This window comes from Trichoplusia ni, chromosome 10 (genome assembly GCF_003590095.1).
Source record: "Trichoplusia ni isolate ovarian cell line Hi5 chromosome 10, tn1, whole genome shotgun sequence".
Lineage (NCBI taxonomy): Eukaryota > Metazoa > Arthropoda > Insecta > Lepidoptera > Noctuidae > Trichoplusia > Trichoplusia ni.
Genome location: NC_039487.1, coordinates 4908571 through 4931402, shown reverse-complemented (window position 1 = coordinate 4931402; position 22832 = coordinate 4908571). Strand labels below are relative to the sequence as shown.

General features: G+C 35.6%; 1 protein-coding gene and 1 non-coding gene across 2 annotated transcripts; one reads left to right on the top strand and one right to left on the bottom strand.

The window, feature by feature from the left end:
• Positions 1–1822: 1822 nt before the first annotated feature.
• On the bottom strand, positions 1823–1893 carry Trnag-ccc. Its single transcript has one exon. It is a non-coding gene; the product is annotated as a tRNA-Gly (tRNA).
• A 5132-nt stretch (positions 1894–7025) lies between these two features.
• On the top strand, positions 7026–17996 carry LOC113498236 (zinc finger-containing ubiquitin peptidase 1-like). The gene is made up of 16 exons (XM_026878175.1): positions 7026–7507; positions 10614–10851; positions 11251–11576; positions 11651–11715; positions 11821–11931; positions 12156–12464; positions 12726–12836; positions 13422–13541; positions 13957–14131; positions 14232–14355; positions 14818–14965; positions 15561–15652; positions 15958–16088; positions 16517–16605; positions 17006–17146; positions 17516–17996. Exons 2-16 carry the CDS (start codon positions 10619–10621, stop codon positions 17549–17551), a joined length of 2211 nt encoding a protein of 736 aa, XP_026733976.1. The 5' UTR covers positions 7026–7507; positions 10614–10618; the 3' UTR covers positions 17552–17996.
• Positions 17997–22832: the final 4836 nt, after the last annotated feature.

Below are 22832 nucleotides of genomic sequence, written 5' to 3'. Positions count from 1 at the left end.
GATAATGCCTTTGAGTTACAAAAACCCTCACCATACAGGCGCAAAAAGAAAACTAGCCCAAAAAAACTAAACATTAAACACGGCACATTTGATGCTTTTGGCTGGAAGCTATAAAAACTTAAGAAAGCAATAAAAAGCTTATCCTATAAAGGAAAATACGGAAAGTGCAGTAAATGCGAGTTCGTTAACAGTAAATAGTAACAAACTTCTTAGTCCGAAGCTTCGAAGATTCTGCTAAACAAAGATCATAGTGAAAGCTAAGCTTAGACAGCTTAGTAATGAAAATAATCTAGATCCAGTGCGTCTAATATGAACTCTGAAGACAGGACTGTGTCGGGTGAGAAAAAGAGATGGCGCTCTACGAAGTGTCATTCGCCATCTTGCTTCGACATTGACAGTAATTCTGATATACATGAGCATAGTACAGGCACAGTGTAGTGTTATAGGTACGAGTCGACTTTGTATTCTAAACTCGATTTTCTGAGACTGGAATTAAATACAGCTTAAGTACAGGATAAGCGTAATAATGTAATTAAAAAAACTAAAGCTAGGGAATCTAATTTATTGATCCTAAGACGCATATGTTTTTCTAAAGTATAAAAGTAGAGTTTATATTGTTTGCCTCCAATTGCAACTTCGACAACATTTTCTATGTGCCTAATGATTTGATCTTTGAACAGAATTTTGTGTGAAGTAATTTATTTTGGTTTTAATCCCTACTTAATATTATAAATGCGAAAGTAACTCTGTCTGTCTATCTGTTACGCTTTCACGTCTAAAAAACTGAACTGATTTTAATGAAATTTGGTACAGAGATAGAGTTGATCTTGAGGAAGAACATAGGATAGTTTTTATCGCGGACTTCTGAAGAGTTCTCTTGGAAACGCGATATAATCGACCTCGACGCGAGCGAAGCCGCGGGCGAAAAGCATATATAGAACTTCACAATAACACGCAAACAGAATATAAAAAATACCCATACTACTACCGATCAAGTAAAAAACATCTTTGCAATCCGTTTTAAATTTAAAAAGCGCTGACCAAAATAGAACGTAGAAAACAGGAATGATATTTTAAATAAGTAAATATGGCGGCAAGGCAAGCGAAACTCGTATACAGCCAGAACAGCTATACACAGCCAGAAAAACAAATATAAAATCAGGAGAAAATACCAGGTTATAACATAAACGGGTCCAGAGGGCCGTCCGGGGCAACAAATAAGCATTCAATGCTACTGACTCTGCAAACTTGATACTATCTGAGACTACCTTCTATCTTTTATTTCTTTCGAAATGTATTTTTGCTCGTATTTGCATTTTTTTTTGTATGATGTTGAAATGTTTTTCGAGTAAATAGATGATCTTATTGGTTTGATTTTAATGGACAAGTTAGCTTTTACGAGTATGTTTTATTTGTGAGATTTCAAACGGAGTGTAATATAGAGTTGTTTTTTTATTTAAAATAAACGTCAGTAAGTACTTAGGTAAAATGTTTCTTAAAATAATTACAAAAAATAATTTGCACAAAATTTTGGTACAAAAACATGTCCTCCGAAATTCTTCGCACAAAAAAAAAGAAATATAAACGTTCAGAATTTTAGGGTTCACCGAGATTAAAGGCAAAGATAATATTATTAGGATCAACAGTGTTGCCACCCGCTAATAACACTCGGTACAGCCGGAATTCACCCGCCAAACGAGTAAAATGGCGCCAACAATTTCAGATTGCGAACTGGACACAGAAAATAACCAGTTCCCGCGCACAACGACCCAAGGGACTCGTTTGAATAAAATAAAAATAAATGAGAATTAAAAAAAGGGAGTGCACTGCCCGGGAATCGAACCCGGGTCGCAAGAATGGGAATCTTGCATGATACCACTACACCAGCAGTGCTTGATGCTTACCGAGCTAAAATTAGATACTAATGCGGCGGTTACGTTTGAATGCTTATGGCTTAATGGGGCGGAAAGACACAGTAGTAGATGCTTAGATGTACCTAGATGTATAGATACATGAAACTAATAATAGCAACTGCATTATAATATGCACTCGCATCCTGTATTCATTTCGTTTGTTAGTAAAATGATTGCAATTTTTTTATGATTATTATTAATTTATAGTTTAAACTACGTATTGATGTTTACGAATCCTACAAATATAAAAAAAAACAAGAAATTTAGTAAGTTTGCATGTTTGTTCCACTTTTACGCAAAAACCACTGTACTGTTTTTATCCCGATTTTATGTTCCCGTAGGATCTTTTTTAGCCCGTGGACATCACCTAGTAAAGTACAATACGGTTTTCATGCACAACACCCATTGGTCGGTAATAATTATTATTATTAATCTTGCTTTGTTATCAAGATTTAAACGACCACTTACGGCACTATTAAATTTAGTATGCCATGCATGAATGTATCTAATTATGGAAATAGTAAGATACTTTATTAACCTTGAGTTTAAGTCTCATTAATAAAGGAAAATTATACAATATTATTAACAACTAGCTGTTGCCCGCGACTTCGTCCCCATGGGTAGAAGATATAAGTTATGATTTATACCTGCATTGTTTTTCTATTGTATCTTCGCTCCTATTAGTCGCAGCGTGATGGTTTATAGCCTACAGCCTTCCTCGATGAATGGTCTATTCAGCACAAAAAGATTTTTTCAATTCGGACCAGTGTTTTCTGAGATTAGCGCGTTCAAATAAACAATCAAACAAACTCTTCAGCTTTATATATTAGTATAGATTATTTAATTTTCAGTTTACATTTAAAATAGAGACATTTATTGGCATGTCATAATGAAATGGGACTGGGAACCTTGCCATAAAAAGCGAAAATAGAGAGAGTCCCTATCCTGTTTGTATTTGCCCAGCAGTGGGACAGCATGGGCTTATATAATATGGATATATTTTAATATAGGAGATTTTCATATTATCTGTACGTGGTCAGTGCCAACGAATTTTAAGCCGATCTCTCGATTCGATGGTATGATTTCGTGAACCCTTTATCCGGCACGTGTATTTTATTAGATAAGCGTAAGCGTTGACTACGGCTTTATGATATGTATTATATCCTGATGTTACGTTGCCCCTCACCACCAATTCAGTAAAAAGTACAAGCAGGAGGTCACCTGGATACCTCCTTATAAGGATCTATTATTAAATTGGGAAAGGAAATGATCAACCAGCCTGAGACCACAACCGTCTCTCTATCTTTTACTATAATCGTTAACGTTGTATTTTTTTAGAAATGATACTTCATTTCCATAAGTCACACAACTCTGAATTGTCATCTCCTACCAAAAAAAACCATTATTAACGTTAATTTTATTTGGCTAGAATAACAATTGCAGTCCAAGAAAGATTGATCATTGAATTCTCAAATATTATAATTAAAAAATAAGACGACACAAAAGGCCGACTAAACTAAGAGAACAATAACCGACATCCCAGCAAATCCAAGAGACAATATACTCAACATGCCTGATAAAGTTTTGTGTTAACTCCACAACTAAAATTCAATAGTCTTTACCTCCTTCTTAGAAGTTAAGAACTGCATAGTTCGAGCTATTTGTAGGTTCTAAAGGCGATACGGAGAACACGTTGGTTCAGCTAACGTTCCGCAAAACTTGCTTCTTTCCAACTTCTGGGGTCCTACGGCCTACCATCACATCCTAAAGAAAAACTCTTGTAGAAGAAGCGAGATGTTGCTTTACGCTATGATACGCTATCTCGCTCCCACAACCATAAAAGGACTGGTCTAGAAGTCCGTGGTAGGTGTCGTGGTACATGCTACGAAGTCCCACTTTGTTCGCCTTTTGCATAACAAAAATGCACGAAAGTGCTTCCAAGTTTATAGTTTTTGAAGTCCGCCAGCGAAGGAAATGGCACGTGCAAAGGCGAAGTACTGAGTAAAAAATAAGTAGGATAGTTGTATGGAATCATTCCTTGTGTTCTCTTTCAGAGGCTTGCAAGAGAAGTTGCTAAATTCTCGCAAACAAATAACGACAAAAAGACAACAGATATAAATACACATGCGTAATGTCAATGGGTATTATATGGGTCATAGCATAGCCAGACCACACGGATAACTGATTAGTGGAGACTACCGCTCCAAACGGGACCTGACCCGGGTTCGAACCCCGCGTTGGACAAGAATTCATGTGATCTATGAAAACTAAAAATATATGAAGCAAAATGAAAAGCGGTTACGATGAATACTTAGTAGAAGCGAATAGAAGAAGACTCTAAAAACATTGGGAGCAGCAAGAAGAAACAATGGAATAGCTATTTAAACAAAGGCTATCTCGACTAAGGAACTTGGAAGATATCCATTTAAGTACCAGCAAGTATAATACGTGGAACCTGTATTTCCAAGCGAATGGAATGGAATTAAACGCCTTTAAACTGTCAAGAAGCTAAATGCAAGCTCAGCTATTTATTTAATTAAGAAGCCAACACCTGCGCGAAACAAGACGAACGTAGGAGGAATTTACCGGTAAAACATAATTATAATATAGCTACATAAAAAAGGATTAATTTAAAACAAACACAAGACCTTTACCAGAATTTTCTCTTCCCTTCCGTCCGTGAAAAACCTTCTTCTAACCCGGGACGAAAACAAAAACATGACAATAAATAACAAACTTAGCTCGCAACTGTCTTTTAAACCACGTTTAAAAAAACTCGTATACACACCCACGGCCATCTTACCCCGAACTTTAGTCAACAATCAACGTAGATTACCAAAATCTAATATAATTACGGGGGCCATTCCGACTTCCCCAACAAGTCATCAATTCAAATTAAGTAAAACACTCAAAACCCTGGGCTAACGGTAATGGGGACCTTTCGAAATAATTCCCTGAATATTAAACGCCAAGGGTTGGGCGCTCAGCCCTCTATTTTATATTTGTATAATATTAATAAATGTTTTATTATTACCTTCATTATTTGATGTTTGTGTAAATGAACGTTTCGCTGGTCCCATTGTAGAGGGTACAGGAAATTCTTGGTTAAGAAGTACAAAAATTGTGTAGGTATGTATGGGACCGAAGCTAACTCATTTTGCATTACTGCTCAAATTTTGAATGTACAACTATTTTCATGGTACGAAATTCGACCTAAATTACAGATGTTCTTTCTTTCCTTTTTTTGCAACAAGAGATACTTTTTTCTTTACTTTTATGAGGAAAAATATAGCAAATAAGCCAGTGTCTTTATGACAACAATCCAATATCACAGGTAGATAATAAAATCGTAATTCTCAGTTCCTTAGCAGCACGATTGTACCTCGAAAACATCATATCACATCCTGAAAAACGAGCCACTAAATCACCACTATGTTCATTATATAGGAACTTACGAGTCTCGCGCAAAATATCACTACCAAGCAAAATTTATTCCACAGCATTATGTACCTACATTTTCTCATGAAAGGCAGTAATAATTCAGTCCTGTGTTCCGAAAGAAAATATAAATCCCACTATCTTTTACAAGGCTATCTGCATTTAAATCGTCGTCTCTGAAAATATGCTTTCCAAAGACAAAAATGCAACAATATTTTATTTTATTTGAGTGACAAGAGTTGTTTAGCATAAACGCTCACTACGTATGCAATGGCGGACCGCTTTCCCGCCATCCCGAAGTTTTCTTTTTACATTATTTTTCTTTTTGTAAATGAATTTAATATGTAATCGTGTCGAGAGGAGTAAATGATACAACAGATGTACACAGATGTCTCCGACATGTTTCTACTCGTTTTAGCAGAGTAGCAAGTCCATTTCATTATTGTTCCTTGTTGAGGGTTCGTGTAGATATTTTGTTTTACGAAAATATTACTTAATTTTAGTTTTAAAGGGATTGTTTCCGAAACAGAGATTCTTTTATAGCATCAAATCTTCTATACCATATTGGATTTGGCACTTAACAAAGGTAGTCAATCAATCATGGAGCGTATTTTTTACTTAAAACTCAGTTCGTTATACAAATAGAAACAACTATAAAGATAACCAAAGCAAATATATCAGTCGCTTATTTATATACTATTTGTTTGTTGAAAAAGCCACACCAAAAATCTTACTCTCTATTGTAAGATAGCTTACCTTTTTTTACGTAAATTCATAACAAACAAAACCTAACTTATACACCGAAAGATACGCATCCAACTATTTCCTCTAAATTATATACATATAGTGTACGTTCTGAAGGATGTGTTTTCAATTTACCCAAGTCAATAGTCTTCAGAACACTAATTTAAGTATGTTACTCCCTTGGAGAACTACCACGACCTCTTTAAATAAAACTATTTCAATGGTTAGAAAGCGACAGGGCTCTACGCCATGTAATGCGCTATCTCGCTTTTACAACGGCTAACAATTTACTTTAGGTGATGGTAGTAGGTCCCCTGGGTGCTAACACGGTGACACGGGTGCTACACGAGGGGAACTCTCCGGGAATTTTAATTTTAAATGTGTCACGATCTTTGTGGATATAGTTGGGTAGGTTTATAACACTGTTCCGGTTTTCCTTTCCTCATAGCAATAGGTACTAGCTGACCCAGCACATACATTATATAAATTATCTCAAGGGAATTTCTGGTGTCCAAAAATATTACCTCATCATAAACGCCAAAGTTTGCATGTAGGTACCTATAAATGTTTGTTCCTCTCTCACGCAAAAACCACTGAACGGATTTAGACGAATCTTGGTACAAAGATGGTTTATAACTAGGATTAACACATGGGTTAGTTTTTATTAAGGTTTTATATACCCGTGGTATCATTTTCGCTAGTACGCATATAAAAGGCCCTAGAATACTCTCATTTACGTTAGTTGATAATTACTAATTTTACGGAAAACACACGTATTTTCTGCTAACTGAAGAGTTTTATATCATCACAAATGTTATACGTAGATAAATATTTTTATGTAGCGGAACCTCCAACTTTTGACGAAATTATGCATATTGATGAAAAATAGGTGAAATAGCTTATAATATGGAACTTGACAGTTACGCCATCTTGCGGGACTCATGGAAACGTGATAAGGCTTTTCATGACTTTAGAATTTTCCAACACGTACGTTTTCATTACGTGCAAGGAAAATCTTTACATCAACAAAGAGATGGCGCAGTAATCATCCCGGTTTAAAAACACGAGCAAATTACTATTAATTAACAATATTATTTACTATCTTGCTTTTTTGAATTAAGTACTTGGTAAAACAATTTTACTTCAATTCTAGTTTACCTAAGATGGCCGCCAGAGGCCATTCCGAACGGATTTGTGCGCATGCGTAATAGCGACCCTTACTTTTCAATGTCCAACAAATTCATGAATGACGAACAACCTATCGCCAGTAGTATTAATGTAATTTGTAATTTTAACGTTAAAAAATGCTAGAAATAAACGCATATATTAACAAAAACGTACCAATTAGATAGTGTTCCGGCAAAAAACAGTGGAATTGCGTTATTCTATGACAATAAAATACTAAATATTCGGTGAGTACAAATTCTCTATTTTGATGTTTTTATTACAGAATAAACCTTGTTATGCAATGGCTCGGCGTTATTCTGCCAGCATGGTTAAAGGTCAGTGACTAAAGAAGGTCTAACGCGTGTAATTACTTCTCTCTTGTCAATGCTGATCCCTCGATTTCCTTGAAAACAAAACTGCGGTAATTTTATCGATTTGACACTTAAGCCTTAATATAGTTATTGTGGTTTCTATGCGAACTCATCATTATAATAAATCAATGTTTTTAACATTTGTGACGTACTCAAGTACCGAACCAAGGTCTAGTGTGTGTTGAGTAGCTTTTTAAGTATATAACTTGAACTCAAAAGAAATATTTTCTTAGTTCTGTCATTTGACTATGTCTAGTAGATAACTTATTTAGGTCAACGGGAATGATCTGATAATATTCTTCTTTCAGGCAACTTTTATTTTAACCATTTTTTTTGTATTTGATTTTAAAGTTTTCAATAACAGAATAGATCACAAATCGATTTTCTAAGTAATATAAGTAATCGACTTTTAATGTATTTGACATTGATAAAGTTTGCTCAGTATCGATATACCTGCCTTTTAAAATATAAAGTAGTTTGATTGTTATTCTTCGAGGAGACTTTCTTAGACCGTTAATCATTGTATCGTTCAAGATAATTTGAACGAATTGTTATCGTAGTTATCTATTATTTACTTATTATTTTTTTTAAGTCAGAATCTCTAGTGATAGATATCGTGAAAGAAGAAAGAGTCCGCGTGATATTTGGCTTATTTTAGTTCTTTTCGAATTTGCAATTTCTTCTTTATTCCTCATATTTATCGAATTATTGTATTTACCTACTTAATCACTTATCAAACCTTTTGTCAAGCGCTATTGTTAGTCTTTGGGCTAACCAATTTAAATTCTGTTTGTAAGATGTAATAGCGGATTGAGAGCCACAGAAAATACGGTATCCGGCTGAATTTGATGAGATTGCAAATTAACATTATTAACATCATTCGAGAGTCAATATATAAAAGACCATCCACGAAATTATGTCAGTTATACGTAAGTTACTAATCATCGGCCTAGCCTTGTCCCAACTATGTTGGGGTCAGCTACCAGTCCAACCGGTTTCAGCTGAGTACCAGTGTTTTACAAGGAGCGACTGCCTATCTGACCTCCTCAACCCAGTTACCTGGGCAACACAATACCCCTTGGTTAGACTGGCTGTCAGACTTTTTAAGCTTCTGGCTACCTGTAACGACTGTCAAAGATGTAGGAATAACAGCCGGGATCCACAATTTAACGTGCCTTCTTAAACACGGAGGAACTCGTTATGACAAAGATGTGTGATCTGTGATCGAATCACTTATGTGATTATAGCTTAGCCACTACGTAAGTTACTAATATCCGGCAGTTATTCATACATCTTCGACAGTCGTTACAGAAGATAGTCTGGAACCAGTCTAAGAGGTATCGTGTTGCCCAGGAAACTAGGTTGAGGAGATCAGATAGGCAGTCGCTCCTTGAAAATACTGGTACTTAGCTGCGTCCGGTTAGACTGTAAGCCGATTCCACATAGTTTGGAAAAAAGAATAGAAATACAACTATGTAAATATGTCAAGAAGTAAATGTAGCCAGCAATAAATAATATGATGATTATTCGTAAGTGTAATTTTATGAGTTTTTGCCGCAATGGCTGAATGTTTGGTGCTTGGCCTTTTGCCCACCACAACAATATTTGTGCCGTCCGACATCCGCAGATATTTGTCCCGATTCCGGTGTCGGGATATATTTAATATCCGTATTGAGATATCCGTAGCGTCCTATATAAGATGCGGAAGAGATTCTAAGGGAGTGTGTTTTATCAAAACATGGAAGCGTATTGAGGAATGGGGAAGTTATTTTGCGAAAAGAGACCTTCAGACCTTTAATTAGATCGAAGTCGAAAACAGTAAATCATATTGTGGATGCCTTTTGATTTTTTCTTTACCACAGTTTTATACTACTTTTTAATATTCTTTACCTTTACCTTTTAGTTTTACCTGTACCAGCTTTATTGTTACCTTAACCTGTACAAAGGAGTGGGGGACCCTTGTTTCAAGTTATTTTCATTCAGTGACAAATTTTTCGAGCTTTTTTTAGATGCATAGTGTCAATAATGTGGGCTTCTACCGTGGTTCCATTTTTTTTATTTCATCGGCTGTGGTGGGCCCCTAGTCTAGTGGTTGGCCCCTGGTCATTGTGGGTGTAACCAGTTGTACTTTTTTTACATATTTTAGTGTTGGTATTAGAAATTCAATATGTCAGTCAATGCATAATGCAAAACCAATCATAGCCTTATTCATTACCAATTTAAAAACACTGTTAAGTAGACTAAGTTATAGTATTCGATTTGGAAATCAATAATACCATGATACAATCAAATAATTGCCCCTTGACACGGCTTATGTTGTTTGGATTTCTAACTATATCAATGACTTAGGAGGTTGGGTAAGGCCGGCAAAGAAAGCCGACGGAAAGCCGTAGTTATTGTAATGTATTGTGTAATAATTCATTCCGAATTTGATATTTCTTCCTTTACAATTCAAAACGTATATGATATTGGTCTTTACCCAATCTTTTAGCTCTTTTACTTCCAAATCCCAATGCTAAGTTATTTTATTTGCTAAATTCAGGAGCCTTGTAAATCTGACAGAGTTCATAAACTTCTGTTGCTGACTGTCCTCGAGTGTTTACTGACTTGTTAAGTAAAACTGTTTGTGTGGCCTTTTGTATACCAACATTAAAAACGTTGGTTAGTAAAATCGATTTAAAACCGTCAATAATAAAGCTCACTTTCCAGGTCTTTTGTGATTGAATTGTTGCCAAAAGCCTTTCAATATTTGCATTCAGAATTTGATTAATGATACATATTTTTAAACAAACCCTTTACGCTCAAGGATATACGATAGGTATACAAAATGTAATTGATATATTATATTTTTTAAGAAAACCATAAGTTAAAATAAAGTGAACATGAATAAAGATCCTCCTCGAAAAAAAACGATAATTTCCATAGCTTTAGAAAAACTTTTTACTTTGTAAGAATTCCTAATTCCCAATTTTTACTTCAGGCAAGATGTCTAGCAGTCCATTCCCCTACACCTGCGAGTTGTGCGGGGCGGAGGGCCTCACGGACGAGGGCATGCGCACCCACACCCTCGAGGCCCATGTGAACGGTAGACCAGAGTGCCCCTTCTGCGACTGTGCGGTCCCACAGCCACAACTAGTGGGACACGTGCAGAAAGCCCATCTCCACTACTTGACACCGGAGAGAGAGTTGATGGCTTTCATTGATGACCAGAGCCCGAGGTGAGAGGTTAATGTTTATTGATAAGGGAAACTGAAAGACAGATGGCGCCACGGAGGTCCTAGATTCGATGGTAGTAAAAAACTATGTTGTAAAGAGGTTTTATTCACTTTTGTCGCGTTCAAATGTGAGATGGATTTAGTGTTATTAAACACGGATTGTTGGTGTTTAAATTAGTTGTTAAGTAATCGAAAAACTATGTGCATGTTTTGCGAGGCCTTGGTTTTAAGAATGTTTGCAGTAAATGTATAATTAAGTCACTTTTTACCAAAATAAAAAGCTTTACCTTCTTACTTACCGTCCACTTTAACCTTTCTTATAAACATGAAGCTATAACTTCATACATACTGTTTACTCATCTTAGCGTATTAGGTACATACACATCCAAACATTATTTTCAGCTTCGACGAAGACTCCAAAATGACAACGACGGACAGTTGCAGCTACAACACTCCAGGGTCCATAAACGGTTGGCACAGTCCCGACAACTCCTCACAGTACCACAACGGGGCGATATCCAAGAACATCAACTATTACAATGGGTACCAAGACAAGGAAGGCTATAGTAGAGGCGAAAAAGAAGAAGAAAAGTGTTCGCGTTCGCCAAAAAACATAAATCTTGTGAATGGGCTGAAAAATATTAATATTAGTAATGGTGTAGCTCATAAAAAAGCTCAAAGCAGACAAAATTCCCACGAGGGTGAGGTGAATGGGATTGATAAAAAAGGTAGGAATAATAAAAGCAGTTTTAGTAGCGTTTTCACTAGGTAGTATTAATTTATTTTCATTATTATTTCTCAGGTGCGAATTCTAGTCCAAGTCATAATAGTTCAAGTAGTTATGAAGGTTCACCAAATAAAAATAAGGTAATCTTAATGCTCTTTTATTTTTGTAGTCTTTAGTTCTTCTAGTTTCGTAGGAATTGTTTATTTTTAGTAAAATATTAAACAAAAAAATATCTTATGTTACAGTTGTCTATGGCAAGTGCCGGGCAAGGATCTCCTCTTAGATCTCAATTAGCTTTAAAATTAAAACCTAATACACCAAAGAAAAGTGCTCCAACACCGAGTCCATCGGTGCAGGTAAGAAAGTTTAATAAATGGAATTACGGATTTTTAACATGATCACAGATTTATATCATCATCAGAAAAAACAAACTGTCACTGTCATAATGACACTTAACCTACCCGCCAAGATTAAAGATTGTTTTGAAATATTTTTCGAAATTTTCGTTTAAAATATAAATTAAGACTACAAAGAAAACTATTTACAGTGAAAGTGTTGTAACACAAAATTTAATTTCCAGTGTCTGTTGTGTGATTTTAAGTCAACATGTCCGAGGAAATTGGAGGAACATATAAATAGGGCACATTTTGATCTTACCTCGCCTTCTGTGAATGCTAATGCTAACTCGGACAATCCGACCCTGGGTCTGACGAATCCTACGATAACCCTGGATAACCCGACGCTGACGCTGAGCGCGATGGCCATGTCCCCGGGGCCCCACAGCTCCTCATACCAGTGCCCAATTTGTGAGAGAGAATTTGCTCATGCCAACGAAATAGAAATCCATGTGAATGTAGAACACCGAGATATACTGAGTCCACAGAAAGCTGTAAGTACTTATAAGACTTAAAAATATATTTATGCAATGAAATACTAATACTTGTTTTGATATAATATGATGACTAACAAAGGAATAAAATAATGCAAAATCATTCAAGCAGGTCCATGTTATACAACTCATACATGTATTATCTGCAATGTTTATTACATTTTATGAAATAATTAACAATCTCATACTTGTAACTAACTGGTATACCTAAACTTAAAGTGTTCCCGAGCATCTTACACAAATCTCTTGTGTGATTCCCAGGATCAGGTAGACAATGCCTCCTGCAATGAAGATGTGGTGATGATGGAAGAAAGTCCGGTGAGCAACTGTCCTGTCTGCTGTCAACCATTACCACTGTCACAGCATGAGCTGGTAAGAGACTGGATATCATTACATGTGTTTAATGTTGATATTCAACTGGCAAAGTTGGTCTTGTGGTTAGTAGCTCCGAATGGTATACCAAAGGTTGTGGGTTTGATTTCCACCAAGGACATTTGTTGTGTTTGTGTCTGTAATTTAAGTATTGTATGTATGTATTTAGAAATATATAACAAGCTTTGCTTAGTAAGAGACTAGATGGTGTTGTGTGAAAACTGTGGAATATAATCCAAGCTAGTCGAATCTGGTAAAATTGAAAAACATTTTTTTGAACGAGTGAACACTAACAATTTGTAAATTTTAAAATCTATGCCAGTATCAGTATTATGAGTTTCTTAAGCTGGACTATTCAAACTGTCTTTTACTGTATGTAGCTAGTTTTAATTAAAGATCTATTAATAACTAAGCAAAGTTCTCACAATAGAAATTGTTGAAATGGTACTTGTTGTGTTTAAAATAAATAAATGTGGACAACATCACATACATTGTTCTTAACCCAAAGTAAGTTGCTAAAGCACTTGTGTTTTGGAATTCAGATACAACAAATAATATATTAATTAAATTTCTATTCTGTTTTAGATCCAACACATTGAGGAACATTTTGAGCGGGGTGAGGAGTGTGGGGCCACATCAAGCTTGTCTGCAGCCGAGCGGGAAGCACAGAAGAATAGAGAAGAACATGAGTTTCAGATGTTGAGAGTGAGTTTCCCTCTGTTATATTCTGTTGTTTTTATTCTTTTTGTCTTGTTGTTCATATTTTTTCTACATTTAACATATAATGTGTAAAAAAAATGATATTAAAACGCTGGACTGCATCAAAGCTATGACTATTATAATCATATCATTATATTTTGTAAAGCGCTTCTTCAAGATCATTTTGCTCCTTTGAACACACTGTGTGCATGTCTAAGCTAGAAGATGTGTTAATAACAGCCAGGACACCTACAGACAGACCTTGTCCTTGTGACCTTGTCCCTGTGTTTGATCAACTCGTGGAGTTGTTGTTTAGCCATGTCCTCTCATTCCTCTCTCCTCTAGCCCTGATTGGGTAACACAGTATATCTTAAAATGCTTAATATCCAACTATTAATATTATTTATGACTTGTCCGCCAGGCACAGTACGGCATGGAGGAGGACGACGAGGAGGGCTACACTCACCGCGCGACCAACAGCCTGAAGCGCGCCGTGTACAGCGGGGCGCTGTCCGTGGCCGGCTACTACGAGCGGAGTCTGGGCCTGCGCCGGGCCGCCGCCTCCGGGACCGACACCGGCTCCTCCAGGACTACTGGTCAGTTAGTTTTGAAACTATTGTACATAACAATTGATAGAAAACAATTTAACGTGTTATCTAGCATGTTTATAAGCTATATAATCGTCTTGCTTCACAGGTCTTCTTGAGAGGATAGCTCAACTAAATGCTCAGAACCCCAGCATAGTGAAGACCTACCTGTGCAGCGCTGTGGACCACTACGCCAGCACCTATGGAGACAGGGGCTGGGGCTGCGGGTACAGGTAATACAAATGAACGGTAAATTATTATGATAGGACTAGGGTCTGTTCATACACCTCGTGTGACTAGAATAATGTGCCCTGATCAATTTCGGTCACCACTACACTGTATGGATGGATTGCGTGAAGAAGATATGGTTGCAAAGAGTGATTCTTGTGAGATGACGGCCTATAGAAGGCTATGGAAGAAGAAGACATATTGCACCGATCATAATTGGGATGATGACAGACATTAGACATCAGACAATGGGGAATGATGATGATGAATGCACAGGACATTTTGTTTGTATATCGCTTACACACTTATATTAACATTGTGAACGGAACGACGGTGTGCTGCTAGGGAGTCTGTAGCGCCGTTTCTTCTTTCGCAGTAAAGGAATTTAGGAAGCGCTGGAAGGCGACCTTCAAAAAGTGCTAATTTGAATGAATGACTTGGCTTTGAGGGTGTGTCGTGTGTGTCAGGAACATGCAGATGGTGTTGTCGTCGCTGATGCGGTCCCCGCGCTACGCGGCGCAGCTGGCCTGCTCGGCGGGCTGCGACTGCGTGCCCTCCATCCCGCGCCTGCAGCTGCTGGTCGAGCGCGCCTGGCAGCTGGGCTTCGACACGCAGGTACTCGGGGCAGGGTACCGACACGAACTCAAACGAGACTGGCCTGAGGAGCTGGGGGCTACGTAATATGATAGCTACATGTTAGCAAGGATGTTGGATAGTCGAGTGGTTCAAGTCAACTCTAACAAAAGCGTAATGCAGGAGAAGTATAAAAAACCGGATATTCAACGATTAAATCTGTTTAGCCCGTCAGGCAGATTTCCAAAAAATATTGAATAGGATTTTTTTCTTATATCTCGCGAACAAAAAATGAGGGGTATAAAAATAAAATCTCCTATGATGTCACTTACCAGTACGCTTTTTATTAGCAAGTGTTATGGTTATTACCGTACATTATATCATCTTAATGATCTCATCTTGTGCTTTTAATCTTCCTAACTTTTAATGATGTCACAAAATGAGTAGGTACCTATTCAACGTAGGGCCGTAAGTGCATGACTGAAATCACATCCCCACGAAGAGATGAGCTAACGATTTTACCCCTGAGCTATCACTGCTACAAATTATGACCCCCTACAATCGCGGTATAATACAAATTGCATCATTCAAATTATCGATTATATAAATTGATGTCTACATTATTTATCGTTTCCAGGGCTCAGAGCAACTGGGCTGCAAGTTATACAACACTCGCAAATGGATCGGCGCCTGCGAAGTTGTCACCGTGCTGTCATCTTTAAGGATAAGGTATTAATATTACTTATTTATTTGATTTTGTAAAAATAAGTTATAATATCTTTCATATTTTTTTAGTAAGTTTCGGACCCAAAAGATCGGATTCCGTATTTATGATTTGACGAGAATTTTCTCTAGATATATTTCTCCGGTGGGTGAAATAACACAATTTAGCGTGCCTTCTGAAACACAAAGTAACTCATTATAACATAGTGATCGATTCCACGAGCTTTATTATGTATGCGTTTTCAATTACGCAATTAGACGTATTTTCTCTCTAAATCCGTGGTTGTTGTGACATGTCGCGTGTTGCCCAGATGCCGGCTGATCGACTTCCACAAGCCGACGAGTCCGGACGGCAGCCACCCCGCGCTGTTCGACTGGGTGCTGCGCTACTTCCACGAGGACCCCGACGCCTTCAAGCCGCCGCTCTATCTGCAGCATCAAGGTAATATATAAATACTATACGGATTTTTATATTTTCCCTCGTTTTTATGTCCACCTGGATTTATCAGGAAAATAATATTAAATTTGTTTTTTTGACTGTGACAAACGTTGCTTACCCTAAATGTGTATTTTAGACAGACAGATAGAATTACACCATTCTTAAATAATGTAAAATTCACCTGGATTTATCAGGAATGAAAAACTTTCTGATTTATTTTTGACCGTAAGAAACGTTGCTTAACTTGAATTCGTATTTTTGATGGACAGATACTGACTAGCTAAGGGTTCATGAGAAACAGCTTGGTTACCAACAGGCATACAGGTATCGGAGTCTCAGTAATAGTGGTCCAATTTTGTCCTTTCGATAGGGACCAAAAACGATGAATATTTATATTTGGTGTACATTTTACAATAAATGTTAACTTGCAGGTCACTCGAGAACGATAATCGGCTATGAGAAGCATAAAGACGGGAAGGCCACGTTGCTTGTACTGGACCCGTCGCATTCACCTGCACAAGTGAGTTGTTCGTTTATTTATGTAATAATGTTGGCTTTCAATAAATAATTTTTATTCTTAAAGTCCGGTGCGTAAAGGTTAAAGACGGCTTTATTAATGGTTAATATTAGTGATGTCGTTATTTCTACAAAGTAATTTGATTTTTATGTCGCGATGGATTTCATAAACTTTCAGGACAACCAGACTCAGAATTAGTAGTCGTATATCTTTTGTTCTATGCGATTCACTAACTAGAAGATCAGAAGGCCACTTTAAAGTTTTAATTATGTGTTAGTATGTTGTGTGGCGGTTCAGGTTTAGTCAGTCGCTAATGACTTTAAACTACGTTGAGAGCACAGCGTGGAGTCCTCGTCGATTAAAAACATTCAGTCACGGTACCTGAAGTGTCCCCCCCCCCCAGGTGCGGCAGGTGGTGTCGGGCGCGGCGGCGGCGTGCGCGGCGGCGCTGCGCCTGCTGCGGCGCGGCGCGGCGGCCCTGCGCGCGCGCCAGTACCAGCTGCTCGGCGTCAGCGGCCTCATGGACGACGACGCCGAGTACGAGGTCAGATAGGAGTTATACCTGTGTCGTAGGGGCAACGTTCAATAACAAGTACATGACAGTCTGAGTGAAATGACACCCTTAATACGCGTGTCTTAGGGGTCAAATTTAAGTTCGAATAAGTGGTTGTCTATCGCAAAAATGCTTATCCAACGCGAAGATTTAATCTCCGACCTATATATACCATTTGACTTCATATACAACCTATAAGATTCTTCAATAAAATTCTAAATAATTTTCCAAAACCTACCTACCTATCCCAAAACACCAATGCTAACTTAATACATAATCAAGTCAAATATCATAAATTTTAAATCATAACTCAACACTTATTTAGATTTTTTCACCCTAAAATAACTTTATCTCTTCCAGGCCAGTAAAGTGCTCCAATCAGTGCGGATTCCATAAGACAGGTGCCGGGGCCCGGTCCCCTCAGCGATCACTCTCCCATCGGAACACAAGTCGCAGCTTTTAGTTTACTACTGCTGATGTTCGAGAAAGGCGTAATCAGGTAACGAAAAATATCGATAAACTACTCTTATACTATTTATTTATTGTCTGTTTCAAAACTTGATCACAGGCCGATAATATCATTTCTTAAAGTATAAAAATTCCACTAAGTTGGACAACCTCCTCCGATTTGGGGTCGGTTAAAAACTGTTTATATAAAGTAAACATGTGTTTTTAAATGTAATATTTCTGCCTATTTGAATACTTTGTCGATGTTTTTCGTTCAATAAATGTGATTAATTAGGTAGAATTGTAACAAGCAGTCACCGCTGACTTACGTTTGACGGACAATTAATTGAATAAGCCTTTCATTTATCCCATTATTTTCATACATAAATTTAAAGGCGATCTTTAAATAATATTTAAATTAAAACAGGTATAAAAATTAACAAAAAATATTATTAATAAAATTAAATTGACATTTATAGAAAGAAGTGCTTTTAAATTGAAACAGAGATGCTTTTAAATTTTAACATGTACATAAACATGCGCTTACGCAGTTTATTAAGTTGCAAACATAAATAACATTATTTAGAAATACCCGAAAAAAACGTGTAATCTTCAAATGTTCATGTAACTATAAGAAAATCTGATTAAACGTTATATTAACAGATTAATTATAATAATACAGTTTCTTTAGGTTTATATAGAAATAAAATAATTAATGTTATTATTAATAATAATATAAAATCACATTGAAACATATTATTTGGTCAATTACAATTTGTTTGTCAATTGAATTATGTAACAATATGTTGATATGTATATCGCCTGAAAATGTTGCTTTCATCCTTATTAATAATATTTGAATACAGCAGTTACAAGTAAAATTAAATTTATGAGTACTGGAAGTAAGGGATATTGAGAATTTTATGTAATTTACAAAAGATTTTATTATTGATACACAAGCTGCTAAACTGCTTTATCTATTTTGATGAAATTTGGCTTAAGTTTAGCTAGACGACCAAGAAAAGACAGGCTAAATGCAGAAAAAATAAATATGCAATTTCACGTATATGCCAGCTTGTAACCTAAAATACATAATTTTCATTTTAAATAAAGTGCATTTTGAAACATAAAAAATGGAATTTACTTTACTTTTTATGTTTCAAATTGCACTTATTAAAACCAAAATGATGGTTCATGTCCTGAAAACCGTTTAATTAAGCAGAAAACGAATGTACAAGTGACAACATGTCTTACTACGGAATATTGTGATCCTATCCACAATCTTTTGCTTCTTCTTTTCGTATTGTTGCTATCCGCTTGTCAGAGTTTTTAAACCACCCGTAAGCTTCTGACGTAGTTATAAACACACCTTTAAAAATTCTCAGATGTGATGGTTTCCTAACAATGTTCTCATTTAACGTTTGAACAAGTGACAATTACTTATTAATAAGGTCATGGATTAATGGATAAAAAGACATTCGTGCCTCCTTTGGACTTATGATACAAATTTTGATGGGTTATGGGAGTTAGGGCAGTCGCACTGTACAATACGGCGTTCAGATGCACCTGGTGAGATTGGAAGCCTAAAACATAAGTTGGAAAAAGGCTAAGCAGAATAATATATGATAAAATTAACCAATATTTGGCAACATTGCTAATAAACATATTGTGGATTTAAAATTAAATGGTGCGGCCCATACCTCGGTTTTGGCCATAAAGCCTTATAATTGAGCCTTATCTAAAATCTTCTCTGATTAATTTTCAAAATGGCCCTTTCTTGTAACAAATCTTAAAGTTGCCTATCCTTTTCTTCAATACTTAAATTTTCACTGTAAATATTTGCCTAAGGCATTGATTCATATAAGGTATATAAAGTGATAAAGAAACAGAAAAAAAATACAGATCGAAGAAATCCTTAGAAATGTTTGTCCTACATATTAAACCTCAAATTCAAGGAATATAGCTTAACGAATGAAACTTCAGCTTACAAAGCATTTCATACAACGATTACAATTTTATTTACCCAAAAATATTCAAAGTATAATAAGTAAAAAAGCTAGTTTTATACCAAATTAGCAAGTTATATCATGAGTTGTCTAGTCAATATGTAAAACGGTTAGCCAACAGCTTATTGACATTGCCTTCAAATAGAATTAAGCCCACTTAGACTATTTAATAGATCGAGACCCTTAAACGGACATTCAATTTACAAAGGGTCCTATCTATTATGTAGAAAGTTTTAATATTAGACGCGAAATGTAGACATTACCCGGTCAGAGTCTGCTTTAAGATATAATAAACAATGACCGGGTAATACCAACATTATTCGCAATTATAAATATAGAATTAAAAGCCGGGATATGAAACTTTACTTTAGTCGACCAGTCTTTCTTTCTCTTTCACTCAACGGTGAAACACGTGCGAGTGAAAGAGAGGGATAGAACACGTCTCAAAGTTAAGTATTGCTTCCGGTGTCATAGTGCTTAACACAGTATTCGTTTGCACATTTAAAATAGTTCCTAAAGGGATTGAGTACGAAATAGAATTGTAAAGAAAGGTGCTTTTGTTTTTAATTAATATGTACTTAGCACGACCTTAAATAAGTGACATTTCTGCTACAACACCTTAAATCATTCAAATCTGTGAAGTGACAATTTCGAATATAATATTCCGCAAGTTTCAGACAACGCCATCTAGTCTCAAAATAAGCAAAGCTTATATTGTGAGTACTAGATATTGATAAAATAATTACACCAAGAGGCGAAACAAATGATCGTCCTTATCATCCAATCATTTGTGAAACGTGGGAATCGAACTTACGACCTCTGGTCTAGCAGGCATTGTAACTAACATCCAGACATACAGACCAGTCAAGTTACCTGACTAATTAAAGAGAAATATACACAAATACATTTGAATCATTTGGCAGTGTTATCGCAAAAATGTCACTTATCTCTTGGTGCCAGCTTTAACACGCAAATCCATTTAAAATGCCTATAATGTTCAAATTTTTATGTACGTATAGATAATTATATTTTGGTGCACGATTTTTTATGACAATCGTTAGGACTGTGAATCTATTATTAAGGTTTTAAACTTTATTTTTCCCGAAAAATTGATATATTTTTTTAAAAAATATCTTAATTAAAGAAAATGTATATTATTATGTCCTACCCCCATATTAATCTGTATGTAATTGTTTCTTTACAAAAATGATGATTTTCAGCCCAGAAAGCCGGAAAAATCGTGCACCGTAACCGTTTCGGGATGTAACTTTTTGTATCATCCCTTATTCATATAATCTAACAATAAAATATGTATTATTAGCGTTCACTGGCGTTCAACGATGTTGGTGTGTAAGCGAGACGCCACTAGTCACAGTGAAGTTCTCTGTCTCGTTTCAACAGGTAAAACTGCTCTTAAAACATTTATATTACAGATTTTTATAAATAAACACGCAAAATCATCATAAAATCGAAATATTACCGGCTAAAAAAGGATTATGAATAAGGGATTAAAATATATTTAAATATCACATTATTTCAATTATATTTACTATACTAATGATTGTAATTTAAAAAATTTCTTATACATTCTTAAAATTAATGTATAGAGTTACAAAAGGTTACACGCCGGACATCTTTTTAGATCACAATTGGCATATTTTACATTTGTCCTTTTTATATCTTGTTAATTATGTCAATTATTGAAAACTTACAAATTTTCTTCTTGTGTATATTTGTCTTTTTTGTTAAATCGTCTAGTAAGTGTTGTTTGACCAAATCGTTAAGTCTTAATATATCGTTGTGATGTATTCCTTTCTAGTTCTATTTTATGTGTGTTTTTGGAAGCTGTTGATGTATAGTCCACCTTGCGTTATTGGTATAAAGCTCAAAATGCCTTAATGTCAAAGAATATCTCGTGTTATTTTTATTTGGACCTTATGATTAGGTAATATGGATCATATGGGAAATGACTACAATAATGCCTCAGAAGGAGTATGCTCTGAGTATAGAGCAATATAATGTAAACTTGAATATATTTAAAACCCTATTGTAATGCAATAGGATTTATTTTCATTTAGTCCCTGCAGTATACAGTCATATGTAAACAACTTCCAAAAATTATACAAATCACTTAAATTGTATAAACATTTTAAATGTGAACTAATTGGGTATTTTCTTTATTAATCGGTGTTATTGAATGTTGGGAACAAAACGGATGGGTCGGTTAAATACGGATTATAATGAAGTGATGGTAACGGCTTGTTTTAAAAGGTGTTGTATAAATATACAATTTGCTTTAAATGTATACAATCGATGTCTTATGTATGATTCTGTTGTATGACATTAAGTTTAGTTCAGCAATCTTTTGATACTAGAGTTGTTTTTTCAAAATGTGTGTAATCTGTATTTTTCTCTTTTTTCACATAGTTTAATAATCGTTCTTAGTACCTACTTTATAATTGTAGTAAATTTAAAGTTTAAACATATTTGTTTAATTTCTATACAACAGAATCAAAATTCGTTTCATGTAATTTGATTGCACCAAATTCACCGCTTAGTAAACAATTATATTATATTTAGTTGATAATCTCAATCCTAAATAAATATAGAAGATATATTTTCATATATGAACAATAATCGCCCAATACAATAAATGCTGTTCTTATTATATTATTTATATCTTCTTGGATTTACAAATGACACGCCTCTTACGGATAATTTTATCCATCGATGGATTTTGATTCTAGAAATAGATTTATTATTCTGACAAATTTTATTATAATAACGGTTTCCATATGCGTATTTATCGGGATCGCCCGACTAGTTTCGGGCCCAACCACAGTCCTTAATCATGAGCTGACGCGTGAGTAAACTGTTGCTATATAGATAATTATGACGGACTTTTTTTAGATATATCAAAATTCTATCTTTAGTACCCAAATCCGTCGATGAATAGAATATTGAAAACCTTAAGACAAGTAGCAATACCACAAATAATTAAAATTTGAATCTATCCATCTTAAATGTATCCAAGTGCAAATTGTTATAAAGGACGTTTTGTAATCCAAATGTTTCCAAGTGATTGTAACATGTCACTTGCAGTAATGCTACTTGTTAGCAAGGAATGATAAGAAAACAGACTTTATAAGCCCACTGTTGGGCAAATAATTGTTGTGTTTAAAAAAGTATCACTACTCTTTCTAGTTTCAATGTTATTTAAAAAT